Source organism: Hibiscus syriacus, unplaced genomic scaffold (assembly GCF_006381635.1).
Source record: "Hibiscus syriacus cultivar Baekdansim isolate YM2019G1 unplaced genomic scaffold, ASM638163v2 tig00111274_pilon, whole genome shotgun sequence".
Lineage (NCBI taxonomy): Eukaryota > Viridiplantae > Streptophyta > Magnoliopsida > Malvales > Malvaceae > Hibiscus > Hibiscus syriacus.
Genome location: NW_024063041.1, coordinates 48217 through 70298, shown reverse-complemented (window position 1 = coordinate 70298; position 22082 = coordinate 48217). Strand labels below are relative to the sequence as shown.

At 33.2% G+C, this 22082-nt stretch overlaps 2 protein-coding genes and 1 pseudogene across 4 annotated transcripts; 1 reads left to right on the top strand and 2 right to left on the bottom strand.

The window, feature by feature from the left end:
* Positions 1–372: 372 nt before the first annotated feature.
* On the top strand, positions 373–2146 carry LOC120157719 (protein RESTRICTED TEV MOVEMENT 2-like). The gene is made up of 2 exons (XM_039168769.1): positions 373–544; positions 1472–2146. The coding sequence occupies exons 1-2, from the start codon at positions 418–420 to the stop codon at positions 2122–2124; spliced, it is 780 nt and encodes a 259-aa protein (XP_039024700.1). The 5' UTR covers positions 373–417; the 3' UTR covers positions 2125–2146.
* Positions 2147–7737: 5591 nt separating this feature from the next.
* On the bottom strand, positions 7738–9670 carry LOC120157721 (annotated as a pseudogene).
* A 2699-nt stretch (positions 9671–12369) lies between these two features.
* LOC120157718 (ABSCISIC ACID-INSENSITIVE 5-like protein 2) lies at positions 12370–15185 on the bottom strand. 3 transcript variants are annotated; one of them, XM_039168766.1, is made up of 4 exons: positions 15113–15185; positions 13447–14870; positions 13251–13322; positions 12370–12658 (listed from the first exon to the last, which is right to left on the bottom strand). In XM_039168766.1, exons 2-4 carry the CDS (start codon positions 14260–14262, stop codon positions 12578–12580), a joined length of 969 nt encoding a protein of 322 aa, XP_039024697.1. In that variant the 5' UTR covers positions 14263–14870; positions 15113–15185; the 3' UTR covers positions 12370–12577. The 3 variants fall into 3 exon arrangements, with proteins under 3 accessions (XP_039024697.1, XP_039024699.1, XP_039024698.1); XM_039168768.1 differs by having other exon boundaries at positions 13447–14413; positions 15113–15159; XM_039168767.1 differs by lacking the exon at positions 15113–15185 and having other exon boundaries at positions 13447–14915.
* Positions 15186–22082: the final 6897 nt, after the last annotated feature.

Sequence of the window (22082 nt, the reverse complement as noted above, 5' to 3'; positions counted from 1 at the left end):
CAAAATTATAATGACAATTTACGATCATAATTAGGACATTTCATAAAAACACTGTTTTTGTGGTGATAAATTTTATATTATCTATCCTAATACACATAGTTATTTTTTCTTAGAACATTTAGATTAGTGTTTAAGAGAACCTTGTTAAGTTTAGAATGTAGGGAAAGAATAATGAGATTACCTATTGAGGAAGTTATACCTCTCATATTACTTTATAACAAAAACAAAGCACAAATTCCAAATAAACCCTCAAAACTACCAACAACGGGAATTGCTTTGGCCTAGTGTGCAATCAAACCCCAAATGTTCTTCACGTATATAATATAAATACACACACACACATTTGGTTAAAGCTGTATAATCAACCGCTGAATTTTATTACTTTTATTTATAAAAAAAAGAGAGAGAGAAATTTCGATGAGCACGGGGGGAAGCAGTGGCTTGTCTGCTCAACAGCAGCAATCCTCAGCCGTTCAGAATTTCAAACCCAAATCGGAATGGAAGCACGAAGAACAAGCCAGCTGTTTATTAGTTTATCTTCCTGGTATTCTTTTTTATTTTTATTTAAAATCACATTTTTAAACGTAAACGATAAATAATGAAAAAAATACTTATTTCGACAATTAATTAGTAAATTCATATGATATTACTTTTTTATTATATTATCATTATTAGTTCAAATGCATTAACTTTTAAAATAATTTCTATTCTTTAGAGTTTTAAGTTAGGGTTTATAATTTTAGGGTTTAGGGCTTTAAGTTAGGCGTAAGGTATAAAATGATTCAATTAAACAACTTTGAGGGCTAAATTGATGCGAAAATACCATAAGGGTGAAAATGATAAATTGAATCTACTGCAGGGGTAAAAGTAACTCTTAAGTCATTTATATATCTATTGTAATTACATTTAAAGGCATGATTCATTCCTTTCATGTAAATTATTTTAGTTTTATATTTTTGAAGGATTATTAAATGAACGAAAACATACGCTTGAGATTAACGATAAGAAATAAAAAGACATTTACTGAAAGAGAAAATAATGAGATATTCTCATCCGTTTTTTTCACTTCTCTAATAATGCTAAAAATGTGTAAAACTAAAAATTTTACACGACGTATAAATAGATCTTAACCCAATAAACTATTATGTATTTATATAAATTTTAATTTATGTTGTATTATTTATGACAGATTGATATATTTGTATTTATTCTTTCGGTTTATATCATATTTTTAGGGTTTTTTCCTTTTTATAAATATTCTTTTTAGTTTTTTTTATACTTTACAATGTTACCTTCATTCGTGTTTTATTTTCTAAGTACCTTTATCATATGTAAGGTATTAATATAAGTTTTGACACAATAACGGTTCATAGGACGTTGATTACGGTAAGTTGGTGTATTTTGATATTGGTGGCATTATATCTCCCATTACTTTTCCTTCCGATGGTGTCTGAAATCGCCGATGTTGCAGGATTTGCAGCGGATCAATTGACGATAACGCCGGACTATTCGGATTCAAGTGTCCGAGTCGAAGGAAAGCGTCGGCTTCCTAATAACAGAATATTGCCGGTCGATGAAACCTTCGACATTCCCCAACGTCTTGATCTGTCCAAACTCGACAACCAGTTCGGACGAGGACTTCTCATGCTCAAAATACCAAGAATTCCTAATCTTCAACCCCAACAACAATCAGAGGAGGATAGCACCCAGCTTGATCCAGAAACAACGCCTCCGGAACAAAAACAAGGCGCTGATCGAGCTTCCGTTGACCGAAAAACCGAAGACGAGTCGGTCGAACGAGCAGCTAAACCAGAAATAAGTACTTATGAAGCTGCTGCACCAGCCATGGATGAAGCTGGAGCTGCAAAAACTGATGAAGGAAAACGAGAAATCAAGGAGACGCGGAGTGCTGTTACGAACAATGGTGATGGCACGAAAGACGATGGAAGTACAAAAAGAGGCAAGGAACCAACCATTGAACCTGCAACCAAAGTTGAAGAGGAAGCGAAGGGAAACAAAGAAACGGCGAAGGAAGATAGGGCATTGATAATTAATATGGGGATAGCTGCTGTTGTTCTTATGGGACTCGGAGCTTCTCTGTTGTATACTTTAGGTCATTCGTAAATTGAATTTCAATGAAATGTTAAAAAAATTAAAACAAAATAAACATTGATTTTACATATTAATACAAAAATCAATTAATATATACATTAATCGTTTGCAAAAAGTAAGTACAAAACAATCCGTATGCACGAAAGATACGAAAACAAATAGTGGTACAAAAGGCAATAATGAAGCTGAAAAACATCCGCCGCTGCAGAGAAGCAGATTTCCTGAATCTAACCTGTTTTTGAGGAACACATGATCAAACAACAAGCTTTGTTGTGAGGCCTGCAAATCATATTCGTTCGGATCATAACGATTTCTTTGCATAATCCGCGAATCATTGTTGATCTTCCCGACGTCTTTCTCGAAACCTTTGACATACTTCTTAATGTCTTGTTGGATCTCGCATATTGGACCTGGTTTGGGAGAAAAGGAGAAACCGAGTTTTCGATTCCATTCGTTGTCCGAACAGTTTACGTGTGGCAAAGATACTCCATCAACATCGACGGCGCCCACACATTTGAGTGGCGGATCTTCTACCGATGAGAAGTCGGAGCCGTTAAATGTTGATAGTGAGACACTCATCGAAATAGGCGAGGGCATCATCGGTTAGACATTTCGATATCTTCCTTCTCTCGATACTAGACTGTCACCATATTTAAGTAGAATTTATGTAGAGGAGAGAAAGCAAAGAAGCAAAGTAAAAGACCAACATATCTGCAGATTAACGGTAAAACTCTCAATATAAGGATCAATGATGCAATGTGAGTAAACCGCAGTGAAAGTTACTCTTAAAATGGCATTCACACGAATGAGCGTGCATAGTTCTAGAACAGAATCCAACGAATTCGCTCGGATAAAGAACCCAATAAACTGCATGAACAATTAGCTGAAATGAATATAAGAATCTGGAAAAAAAAAGTTTTCTGATAGGACTGGTTCAATAAACATAAGAACAACTACAGGCATGCATCAGCACAGATAGTGCCTTAATATGTAAAATGTAAAACTGTTTCAGAAAATTGTCTTAAAATTTATATATGCTTACTTTTCTTCATGGACGAGATTTTTTTGTGCCAGAAGCCTTGGCATCTGGAAGCACTTCCTTAAGGATCCTACTAAGCTCCATGCCCTGGTGTTCCTCGACATCTAGGTCAGCACGCTGTTGTCTGGCACGTTCTTGAGACTGCAAATGTAAGGAAATAGGAAATATACTGCTTAAATATTGATTTAGCCACAGTAACTGTAACCCCTAGACCCTGCCTGAATTACATTAAAAACTTTCTAAAACATTTCAGAACTTTGAAATCATACGTAACCAAAAACCCTTAAAATAAACATAATTGAGAGTATTAAGGTTCAAATCAAGAAAGAAAAAAACATAAAACATCATGCATAAACGAAATATCCAATCATCCAGAATCGTACATATTCATCAATCAATAGTAAAACGAAATAAGTCAAAAGACAAATATAACAAAATATGTAGGCATATGTTACCCATAATAAAGACACTATGGAATATGGAAACATTACAACAAAATACGATACAGAATTTGTCGATCCTCCAAGTGTCAAGTCCGGGAGTGTATATCCAAAAGTATCTGAAAGGGAAAAAGTTTTGAGAGTGAGATAGGAAACTCAGTGTGTTCCAATAAGTGCCATATAAAACATGTTGATACATTTCAAATCAGATTTCATAAATCATAGAGTAAAGATGACAATAAAGTGGTAGGAGAATAGGACACCGTTCAAAATCCTCATGCCTTAACTTATTATTATTTTTTTCAGCAGACCAACACCGGTCAAATCAGATAACAAGTCCCTGAAATTTTAGTGACTAAAAATTTTCCCTAAAATTATCCAAAATTTACAAAATAGTCCCTAAAATTTTGAATAAATTCAAATTAGAAACAAATTAAAAATAGGGTTGTTACAACTCTCCACCCCTAAAGAAAATTTCGTCCTCAAAATTTACCTGAAGCAAAGAGATGAGGAAATTGTTCTTTCATTGATTTCTCTATTTCCCAAGTAGCTTATGCGGGGCCATGGTTACTCCACTGGACCATTATCATCGGAATACACCTATTCTAAAGAACTCTCTCATCTCAATCTAAAATTTGAACAGACTCCTCATCATAAGAAAGATTTGGTCTCAACTCAACATCTTCAACCCGGATATGAATGTAAGATAAATTACTTATTTAGTCATTTGTTTTTTTATTTTATCTGTTTATTTTTTAGTTGTATTTAATAATATTACGTTTTATTTATCACTCATAATTATTTTTTATTTTGATTTTTTATCTTCAAATTAAAGTAATAATAATAACATATATATGAAAATTTTTAATATTTTTTATTCCATATTAATAATTAAGTGGCGTTTTCAATTAATTTTATTCAACAAGGTAAATGCTACATAATTGACACATAATTAAAATTAATTAAAATATCATTTAATTGTTGACGTAGAAGTAAAAAAAATTATGAAAAAAATATTACGTTCGTCGTTAATTTTTTAAAATAATCAAAACAAAATTAAAACATCAAATATAATAAAAAAAGATTATGACTAAAACAAAAACAAAGTAATAGGTTAATGACTAAATAGATAATTTAATCTAAAATTAAACGTTATATTCAAGGCTTAATACCAAAATCAGAGCTTAAACTATACCGATTTTTTCAGATAGGTGCCTAAACTAATTTTCACCTCATCCAGGTGTCTAATGTTACAAAAGTTACCAATCTAGGTGTATGGGCCAGTAATGGTGTTAGTTTTTCGTTGAAAGACACGTTTCACAACATGATAATTTTAAAATTTTTGTTTAAAATTGAAAAATAAAATTATATATTTTTAAAAAACTAGAAAACACAAAATTTGAAATAAAATCAAAACTTTGAAAACTTTTATTTCAACCCCTAAACCCACGTCGACCACTGCTTTTTCTATAGACGAAGCTTCACCTGACCTCCCATCCCCTGACGACCAAAACCCCCATAAAATCATGACTGTTCGATGACCTATCGACAACGAATCAACGTTTTAAACCACTCGAACCCTAGGATTAAAATACAATTTTGACAGCCAATTGATGAAAAATATGACGGTGTATAAGTAGGAGGATGTTAGGGACTATGTCGGTGGCAGTGGTCGTGGTCAGAAAGGGTGACAACGATGGATTAAGGTTAGGATTTTGGGGTTATTTTTTAATATAAGAAAAGTTAGTATTTTTTTATAAATATCATAATATTTTTAATATTTTATTTAAAAAATAAATTTCAAAATCACCAGATTGTGACATGTGTCACTTAACGGTAGAAATTAATGTCATTGACGGCCCGGGAACCTAAATGGGTAACAGTTATAACATTAGGCACTGGATGAGACGAAAATTAGTTTAGGCACCTATTTGAGAAAAGCGATATAGTTTGGGCACTTATTTTGATATTAAGCATATATTCAATTATAAATACTAATCATTTAATATGGAGTAAATTATGCATTTTAGTACCTACACTTTTAAGTTTTTTAAAATCGTTCTTAAAATTTAGTTTTTGTTTTTTTATACCCGTCGTTAAAAACTTAACGAAACTAGGGATGGGCATCTAACCCGAACCCGACGGGTTCCGACCCGACCCGATCGAGTCGGGTTTTTTTTATGTGGTGTTCGGGTCGGGTTGGGTTCGGGTTTAGGGTGAAAAAAATCCGACCTGACCCGAAAAAAATATATAATTTTACCCTATATATTTAGGAATAATTACAATAATACCCTCCATATATTATTTTTTGGACAAAAACCCGACCCAACCCATGCCCATCCCTATATGAAACTGTTACAACTTGACACTTTTTATGGTTAAATTACATCATTCATAACTTTCAAATTACTCCTAATTTAATCACTCTAACTTTCAAATTTATTTTTTTATTTTAATTATATGTTAATAAAATAATAATAAAAATATCATGTCACAAAATATTATTAAAAAAATAAAATATAATAATTGAAACATGAACAATTTGAAAGTTGAGAATTTAAATTGAAAATATTTAAACTTTAATGACAAAAATAAGAGTGAAAAGATAATTAAGAGATGAATGATGTGATTTACCTATTAAAAAATGTCGCTCCAAAAATTCTATTAAATTTTTAACGGCATCTTAGAAAAAAAAATTAACAGCGGATACTAAAAATGAAACAAACAAAAATTAACTTCATGTATGATTTAGAAAAATTAAAAGTTTAAATACTAAAACCGATTAAAACTGATAGTTTACTCTTACTTGAACTAGGATTTGAATGCAAGGAAACGGATATGTGGGTTTCCTTTACAAGTTTTTTCCTTATCTTCACAGGATCTTTGAATTCTGTAACAACCGGATTGCATCAAATACCAGAGCTGAAGATGAATACTTCAAGATAAATAAAAAATGGGAATAACAAAAAAATTCATCTCGAGTCATTTTTTAATCATTTTTCACATTTGGGACTCGTATGTGCGTGTCGGTTGTAGATGAAAGTCAAAATACCAAGTAATTTGCCATCATTAACCATAGATTAACGTTCTACAAAACCACCATTGAACATGGTATTCCATACATTTTCCAGTTCTTCTGCAATTAACGGCACCATCCATAGCATAAAAACAAGCTAAAAACATTAAAGATGAAATGCATAGAGAGTTGCAAGATTTTTTGACAAAGATGAGCTTCATTCCGTACCTACTTCAAGAGACCAAGAAAAGTCGGCAATCAGAAGCTCAATAGAAATAATCTCGGCACTTCCAAGTGGCAAAAGCAGCTGGCTGTCCAGGGATCCTTACCAGTTTATACTTGAACATATTACAACCTGACTTCCCTTTCTCGTCCACAACTCTTGGATCTTGTAAAGTCCATCGTACGTAAACCTCGACACTAGATTGACATTCAACCCGTATGACTCGTACTTCATTGCCTCGGTGGAAGCTCCTTCCAAAGCAAGATTGCCCCTTACAAGCTGCTGATCCGATGCTTTTTATCTCTACTCGCACTCCACCTTGACCACTATATACCAAAACATCCGGTCTTCGCATTGTCATCATACCCTCCGGATGCAACAATGCTTAAAGCCAGCCGCTCACCCTCTGATTCATCACCCTTTACAGCCATGTAGTCAATTCCAGCCATGGATGGAAAATGCAACCCCACTAAAGACAACTCCATCCTGAAGAAGAAAATGTCCCCGATTTCAACACCAGGAACAACCCCGATTCTCTTTTTCATGTTAGTACGCACCCCTTTGGTCAGCAGCATGTTGGCAGCTTTAAGTCCGCGCGCTTAATAATGCCAGAATGTAATTCCTTCGCATCCTCCATTTGGCTAAGCTTTTCCTAAGTGCATCAAAACTGCAAAGCACACTTTCAACCAATTCCCTGTTACCATCGTCTCGTTCGGATAAACTAATTCCAGGATTGAAATTCATTAGAGAAGTTAATAAAGATTCTGATTCTTTTCTCCTCTTTGCTTTCCTTTTCACGGAGCTTGGTCCTGCTGACTTGTGTTTATGCTTGCCATGCCAGAAGCTGGCGGTTCGGCTCTGAATGACCGAAGCGGAACAGCAGTTGAATTGAATGATTTGGTTAAGGTCAGGCGTAGATTGGGATCCTTGCAGACCACTGAAAGATTGATTTCCAAGTGGCAAAAAGCAGCTGGCTGTCCAGGGATCCTTACCAGTTTATACTTGAACATATTACAACCTGACTTCCCTTTCTCCGTCCACAACTCTTGGATCTTGTAAAGTCCATCGTACACGTAAACCTTCGACACTAGATTGACATTCAAACCCCGTATGACTCGTACTTCATTGCCTCGGTGGAAGCTCCTTTCCAAAGCAAGATTGCCCCTTACAAGCTGCTGATCCGATGCTTTTTTATCTCTACTCGCACCCACCTTGACCACTATATACCAAACATCCGGATCTTCGGCATTGTCATCATACCCCTCCGGATGCAACAATGCTTAAGCCAGCCGCTCACCCTCTGATTCATCACCCCTTACAGCCTGTAGTCAATTCCAGCCATGGATGGAAAATGCAACCCCACTAAAGACAACTCCATCCTGAAGAAGAAAATGTCCCCGATTTCAACACCAGGAACAACCCCGATTCTCTTTTTCATGTTAGTACGCACCCCTTTGGTCAGCAGCATGTTGGCAGCTTTCAAGTCCGCGCGCTTAATAATGCCAGAATGTAATTCCTTCGCATCCTCCATTTGGCTAAGCTTTCTCCTAAGTGCATCAAACTGCAAAAGCACACTTTCAACCAATTCCCTGTTACCATCGTCTCGTTCGGATAAACTAATTCCAGGATTGAAATTCATTAGAGAAGTTAATAAAGATTCTGATTCTTTTCTCCTCTTTGCTTTCCTTTTCACGGAGCTTGGTCCTGCTGACTTGTGTTTATGCTTGCCATTGCCAGAAGCTGGCGGTTCGGCTCTGAATGACCGAAGCGGAACAGCAGTTGAATTGAAATGATTTTGGTTAAGGTCAGGCGTAGATTGGGATCCTTGCAGACCACTGAAAGGGAAAAACGGTGAAAAACCCGACGGGAAAGGGCCATTTGGAGGTGCACAAACAAAAGGAGGACCCTCGGGCGGCTGAGGGAATAGCGGAGCCAATATCCGTAGCGGCTTTACATCCAAAACTCTAGATTTATCACTGGTATTCGTCGGAACGGTGTTTCCACCTAACCCTCCGTCCATGTCAAACAAAAGTCAAACTTTTCAACCGAGTTTTCCCCTCCTTTTTCTTCAAATCGCTCCAGTTTTCCCTCTTCAAAGCACAAAACAAGTTCCTGTATGAACCAAAAATTCCAACAACAAGAAAGGATTTTTAACCAAATTTTTTCCGTCCTCTTCGAAAACAGTAAATTCCCATTTCATGCTACTCCATCCATGGCATGTTCATGCAAAAAAAACAATCGCCCTAAGTAAAACAAATTACAAAAAAAATCAAACTTTTCAACCAATCTCCCTCTTCTAAACCCAAGCTCCTGTTCGAGCCAAAACTAAACACAATTAGGGTTTGTAGCCAAAAAAATTCCCTTTTCCTTCAAAACCAGAAAAATACTCGTTTCATTTTTCTCAAAGCTGTACATGCACAGAAATTAATTTCCCAAGTGAAACAACATTACACAAAAAAAATCAAGCCTTTTAAGAACAAATATTCATTTTTCTTCAGAACCAAGAGTTACCCATTTCATTTTTCACAAACTTTTTCTTGGTTATGATAAAAAATAACAGATAATTATTTAAACAATAAATCTACCGAAACATAGAGGTGAAAAATAAAGAAAAATAGATCTACGATTCTCTCCTGAACATGAAGAGGAGGAGGAAGAAGAAGAAATTACAGTTTCATATGTAAGAAAAGGAGCAATTACCTGCCGCAAAGGCGAAGAGCAGGAACTGGAGAAGAGGAAATTTAACAGCCTAAAACTATGAGAGAAAATCGAGACTGTTGCAAGAACTTTGTGAGTTCTGTGTTTTGGTACTTATTTACGAGTGCTCACTCACTGCTTTGTACACGTTTGACTGGCACTGCTTTGGTTTCAATTATTATTAAAAGTGTTCTTGCTTGTCTTTGTACCCAAAAGTTCATCGGAAATTACTGTTCCAAAAAATCTATTTAAAGTTAAAAAATCAAATATAATTATTATTCACATCCCAGGTTGTTGCTATTCATAAATTTGATATCTTAACACAGATTTTATTTCCAATTATTACCGGGTTGTCCTGATGTAATAAAGATTATTAAAAATAATTTAGGATTGTTCTTAAGGAAAAAAATTCTAAATATATTTAAATTATTTATAAGCTTAAATATAAAATAAATGTCTAAACTATAGCATTTTTCACGAATATATGCCTAAATTATTTTTTAATGATCTTGATGTCTAACATAACAAACGTTACTATTTTAAGTGTCTGGGCAATCAACATCATTAATTTCATCCGTTAAATAACATGTGTCTTAATTTAATAATTTTAAAAATTTTATTTAAATTTTTATTTTAAAAACACATAAATTTGAAATAACCCCAAAACTTTGAAAACATTCATTTCAACCCCTAAATTCACGTCGGCCACCGCTCTTTGCCGTCGACGAAGCTTCACCCCATCTCACCTCCCCGACGATCAAAACCCCAATGAAATTTTGATCGATTGATGGCGAATCAACGGTTTATACCTCACGAACTCTATGATGAAAATCATAATTCCGACAGCCAATCGGCGACAACTACAATGATATATGATTAGGAGGATGGCAATGATTACGGAGGTGGTGGTGGTCGGAAAGGGCAACAGCAACTGGTTATGGTTAGATTTGGATATTTTAGGGATTTTGGGCTCTTTTATAATTTAAGAGAAATTAGAGTTTTTTTATAAGTATAATAATATTTTTAAAAAATGGATTTCAAAATTATCACATTGTGACACGTGTCACTTAACGAAGAAAATTAATGTCGTTGACGGTAAGGACATCTAAAGTAATAACGTTTATACACATGGATCATTCAAAAAATAGTTTGGACTTCTATTCGTTAAAAATACTATAATTTGGACATTTATTTATATATAGATAAATTTGATCAGAATATTTATGTTGAGTATAATCAAACTTCAGTAAGTGGTATATAGTTTATTAATGGAGAAATTCATTTGAGGGTGGGAAGTACTAAAGAAGAGGACGCAGCCTCAACAACACTGATAAGGCCATGTTACACATTAAATACGGGTTAAAATGGAGGGGAAGTCAATACCCAAACTTACAATAATTAACTGAAAATTAAATTTGGTTTGATCAAGTTTTATATTTTTATTTGATTATTTTTTTAAATTTTATATTATTTAGATATAATTTTTTTAGTCTTTAAATATGATATTTAAAATATATATTTATTGAGTGATTGAAGAAAATTAATATAAATGTATGGTCGTTCGACTCATGCTTCCACAATCTTTATTTTTGATTTTTTAGTCTTTAAGTGTATGCTCGTGTTAATAAGTATCTGCATACGTTTATTTATTTTTGATAAAACGAGTATAAATTTTTCATATTTTTAACTTTTTTATTTTTCCTTCTTTTTTTTTCTTTTGGCCCAATCTTAAAACGCTCTAACGGATTTCTGTCACATTAGTAAAACTTCAAAACACAGGTAATATTTGAGTGAAAAAGCAAAAATAAAATTTTAGAAATTTTCAATTTTTTTTATTTGTTTAATATTTTTCTTAATTTATTAATAACACATATTATGTAGACACAACTCCTTGAATTAAAATCCTTTAAAAAGAACAATATTTCATTTAATAGTTAATTTAATTTATTAGTAATTAAAAAATGATTTTCCAAATAATTTAGACTGAGAAGGGCGTAACACATGGGGAGTTCTTCAGTACAACGTCTTAATATAAAGCTAAGGAAAAACGCGATAGTAAATATTATAAACAAACATAACATTTTAGGTTGCGTACAACTTAAAATGTTAACTTTTTCTTAATACTTTTCATATGCAAACCTTATTCGTAACATTTTAAGTTACAACCGAAAATATTACACTTTTCATAATATTTTCAGTTGAACTGAAAATGTTAAAAAGTTAATATTTCATGTTGTTGTTTATAACAATTAGATCACACCTTTCATTGACCTTGTATTAAGCTAAGCTGCTGTACCACCTTTCATTAACCTTTTATTAAGTTGAGCTGATGTACCATAGAATCTCCCATAACATACAGACGTATTTGATCCGCAAAACTCTGATCAATAGATTAACAAGTTTTAAGGTGATAAGAGGAATCAAAGAAGGGGAAGGGCATAGGTGCAAGAGTTTCCAAGGTTGTTCAAACCAATGAATGTATTTAAGATTATTAGATGAGTGAAAATAAAGTACAAGATCAATTAATTATTTATTTTTTCTTAATGAATGTCTTTTTTTTTTTTTTAATTTTACTGTTATTCTCATTGTCAAAATAGGAGTGTTGATTTGTTCACGTGTAAAAAATGTCATTTAAGAATGATGACTCGGCCTTTCCAGTTAAAATAATTCAATAATTTCAGTATAAATGATATTCCTTGTATGCATTCACGTACACATACACATACACGAGTGTGTTTGATATAACTTTGCTAAAATGGTGAAATGCACATATCAAGAGGAAGAAGAAGAAGACGAAGAGGAACAAGAAAAGACACTACACATTCGCGTCAAAGGTAGCAACTAGCATGAAGATTTATAGTTTGAATTGATTTCACAGTAAAAACAAGTTAGATACATGGGGAAGAAAAAAAAACTTACAAGTTCGAAGCAACCATCAAATTGTGGTGCTCACTTGTTTTTTTTATCTTATGCCTCGATTGAAACTAGAAACAGAAGCCACAAGCTGGTTTGTATACGCAAAACTTCCATAGTATCCGTCACGGAAATTGTTAGAATAGGGCTGATGACGTTCTACGAAGCTGATATTTTGGCTCCGGTGGTGGTGCAGACGGCAACATCTTATCCAGCTCCTAAGAATATAAAAATCAGAAACCAACAATGAAAATGAATTTCATGCAGAAGCACAGATGAACGAAACGATGATAAGTCATTCGGAGCCCATGGAGGTTCACGGCCAGTTTGGCTGAGCATGTTAGAGGATACGAATCATACAATTGATGGTTCTGGAATTTTTCATTTATTGGCTATAAGCAGTACCTTCTAACATAGTCAAAAAACCTACAGGATTTAGTAAAATGCAGGGTTAAGGCCAGACGGTCGTAACCTCGCAACTTTAGACCGATCAAATAACCAGAACAAACTTCGAATTCTCATAAAACCACTCGCCGTGCAAAACTGAAGAATTCATCAAACTTGATTTAAGATATCGTGGTCTAAACAGGAACAATTCAAGTAAACATAATGATATACTGGTAGAGGAACAACGGCAAACCAACTATGGATACAGGTTACCAATGTAAAGGCATAAGTAAATATACACTGGAAATGCAAACACGAAAAATACTAGTTCTGTCAAAGAACAGGTTGGAAAAAATGAAATGTTTGAAGTTCATGAATTGAGTGTAAATGAGCCAGGAAAGTGGGTTATATGACAGATCTAACCTTCTGCTTCCTCAGCCTTTCGTTTTCCTCTTCAAGTCGTGAAACTTTGTTCTCCAGTTCATCAGTATAAGCCTGTTTATAAATATCTTTCAGGTTCACTCGATAATTCAGAAAACGATACCATAAAGACATTTCAAATAAAAAAAGCAGTATAATTGTCATGCAAGTTTGAAAGAGAAAATAAATGAAAGTCGACCTGCTTCCTTGCTCGTGAACGCGCCGCAGATTCCCTGTTCTTTATCATCCTCTTCTGTCTCCTTTCAACAGTTTTTTCAACTATATCCTCAGGAGTACCTCTTTTCCTCCCAGATGTCTGAGTATCTGATAATGTTCCCATCAAAGGCGAAGGCAATGCCACCTGGTTCTCCGTGTAAGAGACATCCATTACACCAGGAGTCACTGAGGCTAATGGCTGTGGCATAGGCTGGGCCGACATATAAACCCCCATTATACTTTGTTGTGGATGATGATATTGGGGTTGTTGCGGGTACTGCATCCACTGACTGTGTTGTGCAAACTGTGGTGCAACACTTGGATCGACCTCAGCAATTGGAGCACCAACATTTTCATCAGTAGATGCTTCAGTAACAACTCCAGCCTTCATGAGAAAATCCTCCAATGTCATTTCTCCAAGGGTAGGCTGCCTTTCTCTAGATTTCCTTTCCCCGTCAATTTTACTTTGTTGAATATCTTTCCAAACCTCATCAACCGTCTTCTTGCTCAAAGCACTTGATAACGACAAACTTGCCTGACGCTGCAGAGAAGTTTGATTGGTCACTACTGTTCCTTCGGTGTCCATACCAAAAGTCTGGTTACCCTCCAAAATCCATACACTCTTGAGAAGCTCATCCAGGTTCATGCTGTTCAGAGGTTTTCCCAAGTCAGCCAACTGATTTTGAACCTCATCCAACGTGAGACTATACATTGAACTTTGCCGTGTTAACTGCTGACATTGTAACTGTTTGCCATTACTACCACCATCGCCTTGAGACCCCATTTTATGAATTCCCATGTAACCCACCTTTACTTAACCCACGTTTGTCTGAATCTCGAAACAAAAAACTCCATGAAAACTATATCATTCTTAAAGTCCACCTGAAACCCACCCCAACAACCGCACACGGCACGCCTGAAGTTTACCAGTGAGCTCCAAAAATTAGAGCCTGGAATTAGACCCGACCATTCATATCAACTCTCATCAGTCCAAATCATCCGGACACATCTTTTCCCATATACGCAACATGGAACATAAGTAAAAATCTTTCTACTTCTCTTAGAGAAATGAAATTATCAGATACATTTTATTTCAAGAATAAATGCATGCATGCACAGGGCAGACCCTAAACTCCCCTCTCATTCATGGTTCTTCAAACCCGAACCCGACATTGATAACCCAACCTGAACCTGGAATTGATAAACTAACATAGCTAAAAGCCTAATATACCAAATCCCCTCTCAAAAGACCAACCGAAAGTACATTTTCTTTCCTATGTCAACCAAGATTAAACAAAAATCAGGCCTTTTAACCAAAATTTTTACTCCCTTTTTTTTCCTCCGAACCAGCAATTACCCATTTCACTTTTGGCAATCCTCGACTTGTTCATGCATAAAACCAATGTCCTATGTGAAACAAAATAACACAAAAATCAAGGGGGGAAATCTATTTTTCTTTACAACCAAGAGATAACCATTTCATTGTTTAAAAACTTTTAGTTATGCTAAAACGAAAGAAACAACACAACGACAATTTACATAAAAGAGCCAACATGAAAAGAAAAAGGAAACAAAGACAAATAGATCTAGGGTTCTCTCTTGAATATAAAGAGAAAATAAAGAGCAAGAGTAATAAAGGGGGCAATTACCTGTTGGGAAAGGCGAAGAGCAGGAAAAGGAGAAGATTACACTGAGCTTTGAGAGATAAGCTTTGCTGTAATAACTTTTGGCTTAATATAAAATAAGTGTTCACACTCTATGTAAAAATCGTTTTAGCATTTAAAGAATTTTTTATTAAAATATGTGTTTAATATTTTTAACGTTATACATTTAATTTTTGTTGTTAAAAAAAAGTTAAATAATACATTTTAAAATCTGATAATTTTGAGAATTTATTTAAAATTAAAAAATATATTTTTGTAAAAACAAAAAAACCCACCCACCCAGCAGCCTTCCCCCTCGTGACTTCTCCTCCATAAGCCACACCGCTACCACTATTCGAATTACCGTGCAATTCCGATCAAAGTCCAACCACTCGGCGACGACGATGATGGTCGAAGATGGCCGACGATCGTTTTAGGGTTTTTATATTTTAGTAAAAATTGGATTCTTTCTGTAAATAAATAATTTTTTTTCTTTTTGAATTTAAAATAATATTTTTATTATTAAAAATAAACGGTAGGTATTTAAAAGTATAATTGAGAAAACGTTAAGTACATATTTTTTAACAAAAATTATTTAGGTACTAAAACATTTTTCGTGATAAAATTTAAATAATTATTTTTGTATTAAGCTATGATTTTTTTTCAAAAATGGGGTTTGTTTAAAGAGAACGTGACACGCATTAATTTGTGTATTTAAATGTCAAGACAGTATAAATAATCAAATTAAGGTATTTAAATATTAAAATAATATTATTAGTTCTTGTTTTTGTGGTACTCCATCGAGATTAATTTATTAATAAATTGAATATTAGTAATTATATCTAAAATTATTAAAATAATATCAATAATAAAATTTTAATATTTAAATACTTAAATAATACTAATAATACATAATTAATAATATATCATAGTAACTTATAATAATTTAAATATTATTTTTAAAATAACATAAACTATATATACACACATAATTAATCTCAATTTATAACTTACAAATACATGATTAAAAATAATTTTATTAAAGTCATTATTTAAAAAAAATGGTAATAATTCCAATGTGAAAAAAATAAATAATTATTTTTAAATAATTTAATATTTTTATTTATCATAAATAAATATTATAAAGTTTAGTTTTTAGAATATTAATTTTATAAATTATATAAATAAATATTTAATTAAAAATGATTCTCAAACGAGTGTAAAATTACCTCTGAAAATAAGACAATGAAATGTAAGGGGATGTTTGATAAAATAAAATGATTAAGCGTGAATGATTCAATGACCTGAATGATTCAAAGGCTCTGTATGAATTGGCTCTAAATGTGACATGCTATTTGATAATGGTTCTGAATGTACAATCTGAATTATGAATATTTTCATTTTTACCTTCATAATGATTTATTATATTATAAGATATGATTGTTTAATAAGACAACATGTGAAAAAATAGGTATTATGGTAAAATATCGAGTGCTTAATGATTCAGAATGTACTTTAATGCTGAATCATTCAACAGTGTTTTGTTGTTTCATTCAGCATAGTCTTCATTCAAAGGTAAGAATCAAACACCCTGAATGTTAAACGGTTCAGCATTCAACGCTAAATGGTTCTATTCAGCAGTAAACCATAAGATTATAAAATAAGATTATAGATAATATTATATTATTTAATTTAATTCATTAAATTATAATATAAAAATACATTATTTAAATGAGAGAATGTAATTTAATTTTAGTTAATTTGTATCTTATTAAATTTTTAAAAATATTTGAAAATAAATAAACAAATAAAAGGTAAAATAGTCCAAAATTTAAGATTACACTCTAAATCTTAGATTACTTGAAGAATAGGATGGTATGAGATTACACCATAGATTATGCCAGGGATGTACATGGGTCGGGTTTTAGGTCCACCCGACCTAACCCAAAAATTATGAATCTTTCACCCGTCTCGAATCTGACATGAAAAATATACACCTTTCAACCGACTCGAATCCGATTCTATTTTTTGAGATAAAATTCAAACTCAACCCGATCCGATGCGACCCAAATTAATATATTTATTAAACAATATTATTTTTATTCAATAAAAATAGAGATTTAATTGAAAAAATAATATATAAAAGGGTATTATTATAATTATCCCTAAATACATAAGGTAAAATTACAATTTTCAGGTCGGGTAGTGTATTTTTCACCCTAACCCGAACTGAAAATAACCTTAAAAACCCGACCCAACCCGACATGAACCCAAACTTTTTTTAAAAAAAATCTAACCCGATCGAGTCAGATCAGAACTTATCAATTTCGGATCTCATGCCCATCCCTTACCAAGTTACCATGACCCTAACGAAGAATTATAACAAGTCTAAAATATAACGAATCAAACACAATTATCTTATACCAAAATCTATAATTTCAACGTGGCCATTAAAGTTTTTTTTGTTTGAAGTTGTCATTAGATAATAGTGTTGACTGTTGTCACAGAAATTAGTCCATTTGGTAACAACATTACAAAAAATCACTCCCAATCAATTATTAACACCTCATTACTGAGGTGGGTTGTTTATAACTTTTATCTAATTATTTAGCGACACAAATGTAATTTTTTTTTTTAAAAGTAAAAAATTATTATTAAACCCTAGTCACTCACCTTTCCTTAGCCGCTCTCTCTTCTCTCTTTTTTTCTTTCTTTTGAATTTGTATCATTTTTCATAGAATAAAGGGCTCGAAACTACACATTTAGCCACGAACCTTACAAGTTGAATTGGTTTCACAGTGAAAAAAAAACCTCTTACAAGAGAAGCTGATTTGTATATGCAAAACTTTCATACTAGCTGCTACGGATTGTTAGACGGGTGCTGATGATGTTCTACGAAGCTGATATTTTGGCCCAGGAGGTGGTGCGGGCGGCAGTATCTTCTCCAGCTCCTGAGAATTTAACATCCGAAACCAAGAATGAAAACAAACCGTATGCGGAAGCACCACTGAATTAAAAAAGAAGGTTAGACTTCCAATCTATGCACTACTAGTAGAATTTTTCATGTCTGAAACCATGAATGGGAAGGGAAAAAAACGTGAACTGAACAAGCATCATCAGCATTGGAAAACATATGATTCTTGAACTGTAACACCAGCTCGACAACAATTTGGGGTCGGCTTCTATTATCTTTAAATTCTAATCATTTCGGTTGTTTAGGACAATTCGAGATGAAAGTTAAATGTGAACAGCATAGGGGTAGGGAAATTGGGCAAAGATGGCGGACAGGAACAAGGCATACCAACAATTCATCCTTTTCTATCTTTTCATACTTCAGGTTGCCGGGTTTTGATCCCGGCTCACTAAATCTAACAGTCTAGCAGTCTGCCCATTATTAATCTCTAGAACATTAACAAATGCATTTTATCAAAGAAAAGTAGGTGGTGGAGAGTGCAGTATCATTTCAGAATTAATTGGATGAGAAAAGAAAAGTCAGATTTGGCATTTCCATGTGTTTAAAGAGCCTTTGGAGGATCATATCTCCACAACAATACCCAGACATGTTTCGAATAAGGGTGTTTCAAAAAATTGAAGATTGGAGCAACATAGCTATTCATGGTTGAAGGATCTGGGTAGGATATGGAAGAGTTAGAAGAATAGAAGGTTGAAAGTGCCTTATTGGCTTCGCGTACCCCCTCAAGTCCCGAACGCCGCCTATCAATGAAGATGTTTGGAAGATTGAAGATTGGAGCAATATTTTTAATTTTTTTTATTAAAATTGTATTTATATAATATAAATTACAAAAATAATACATTTTTGATGAAGTCATACCATATGAAAAGAAGCATTTTTTGGGAAGGTTTATTTTATAGGACACGTTCTTATCTATGTAACAAGTTTTTTAGATAATATCTTAATGTTGACGTTATTCAGGATAAAAAAATCAAATGATAAGTTACAAATTTTAAAAAATGTGTCAATGACACATATTTACAAAATCACTGAACATCGACAATGACATAGTATATAAATATTATTTTCTATTCACTATTAAATGTATGCTTAATATATTTTTATTAATTTAGAATACTTACGAGTAGAATTTATTTCAAAAACTATCGACCATCTAACGCATAATTTTATAATAAGAATTAATTTATAAAATTTTAAAAGATGAAAATATATTACTAATAGAAAATATACAAAAATTAAAATTATATAAAAATTTAAAATATTAAAAAAATATGATCACTCTCACGATTCTTCCTATTCCTCCTGTAATACCCCAGACCTGTACGACACACAGTCGACCGATTTAAGGTGCTACACAGAACCACCGAAGTGGCTAACCAACTTTAAACTTAATTTCTCATTCTTTAAAACGACCATAAAATAAACTGAAATATAATAAAAATCTTTTCACTGAGGAGCTCCAAAAAAATATTTATACTTCAAAAATATTACAGACCAACTTGACTGGACAATAATGTTATATTTTATGGATTTTATGTTTTAGCATTACTTCTACCTCACTAAGTTTTACTTAGCGCGTGATGATTTTCATGCGTAGGTTTAAATAAAGTAGTAGACGTGAAGTGAGCAGCTTGCTAGCATCTTATAGAAAATGAAACCTACCGACAGTATCAGTAAGACATCCTAACTTTGACTTATTAATTGCATGTACATTATATATGTTGGGTTGTTTTATCAGATTTATTTTAAAATGGTTTGTAATAGTAATTAGGTTATTTTCTTTAGTTTTGTCTAATTTTAGTATTAATCATATTTATGAGTGAATAGTATAAATGTTATATTTTAAATAGTTTAAAATCAAGCGGTATTAGTAGTTGTAAATGGATATGAAATAACATTGAACTGTCTAATTACTGATTGAAATCATATTTGTTTTCAATTATTAAATACTATTTTATAAATTTATATGATTAAGGAAAAAAATTAAAGTTAAAAAAGAAATTATTAATAAAATAAAATTTTAAGCATTTACGTTCAATAAATGTCAGCTGAGTTGATGTAAGATCTTTAGCTCGTATTACGATACGTATATGAGTGGGAGTTACAACTACAAATGATTTATTGAAGGATATGGGAAGATTAGCAAACCCCTAACCACTATCTTGAAGAGGGACCAATTTGTATGGACCGATGAGGGAAATACAACTTTCCAGATTTTAAAAGCAGCTATCTGTCAATCCCCGGTACTAGCATTGCTAGATTTTTCAAAAACATTTTGCTTGGAATCTGACGGCGGCTCGAAAGGAATAAGAGCAGTCTTGTCTGAGGATAGTAGACAGTTAGCCTATCTTAGTTGAGCATTGGGTACAAAGCATCTGGATTTGTCTATTTACGAAAAATAGTATTTGACTATACTCATGGTTGTATCTAAGTGACGACATTATTTAGAAGGGGGCCATTTTGTAATTAAAACCGACCACGAATCCTTAAAGCGTTTATTAGTATAACAGCTAACAACTACAATTCAAAAGAAGGTTCGCACTAAATTATTGGGATTGAATTATATTTAATTCAATACAGGAAGAGTAAACACAATCTAGCAGAAGATGCGTTATCCAGAAAACATGAAGAGGAGGCCGAATTAAATGCTATTACTGCTACAGTGATAACTCCGGATTGGGTGCAAGAGGTGAAACACAATTATGAAGGAGATTTGATGGCTCAGGATATTTTTTTTTTATAGGAGTTGGAGGTCTCATTAAAAACTTCATTCGTATTCGTCCACGTACTAAGAAGTATGTTAACGAACATTGGAAGGAAGAAAATAGTACCTCATAATTTATTAATAATAGTATCGAATACATATGGAAACACGAAATATTCTCGAATGGAGAAATACACCATTACAACAAACCAGAAACACCTAAAACTCTCACTTCCTCAACCAGAAAATCCCATCGACAATCAAAATTTTTCTAATTTACACCTCAAGCAAAAAGAACAAAATACAAAAGAAAATCAACACCTGCAACCATTAAACTAAATCAAAGCCCCAATTGAAGAAACGAGATCTAATGAGTATCGACTTCGTCAGGGACCCAAGAATTTGGTTTGAAGGAAGGGCCAATTTCATGCACCATGATTTTGCATGTGTTAGCACCGTCCTTCAACTCCAACGACTCGTCAATTCTCAAATTTGCCTTTGTGAGGATTTGAATTTTCGTCCGATCAAAATATGATGGTAATTGACAGCTTTCTTCGATTGCTAATAAATTACCCCACTTGTCTGCAATGTTTTTGAAAGTATCTCAATTCCAAGCGTGAAAAGGAACTCTCTCGCAAACTAACCACACTCGACGACATTCCACCACCAGACTTTCTGACCAGGCTTCAACTCTGGAGAACCACTTAGCGAGAGCTTGTGATTCATCATTCTTCACACTTCGCAATGAACAAGAGTCTTCAAAAATCATAAGTACTGCATTTCCAGCAGCTTTCATTAATGAGAAACCAGTGAGTCCATTGGCTTGCATTTGACTAACGAGATTACCGATTTTGATAAAGTCCTTGCACCAACCCACTAGACATTTACTCAACAAGTGAAGTTTGTCATCGTCCATAACACCTTCAACTTCACTATGATTATTCCTCGAAACAACTTTCATCCCTGATTTGTGGTGAATAGTTGTAGTGGTCTTTCTCCAAAAAGACTGTTGAGGTTTAAGTTTAGCCAAAGAAACACTAATTTTTCTTCCGTCAATATAGGAGCCATTCATTTATGAGATTGATTTTCTTGCTTCTTCGATTTTTGTAAAATGGATGAACCCGAAATGAACCCCTTTTGAATTTCTTTTGTTAGGAATGAAAGCATCAATAACCAGATCGTGGGTGCAAAAAAAGATCCAAACCTCTTTTAATGAATCTTCTCTGGTAAATTTTAGATAAATAGCGTGTATCAACCACTTTTGTACCCATTACAAATTTTTGGTTGGCCTTTTTCCA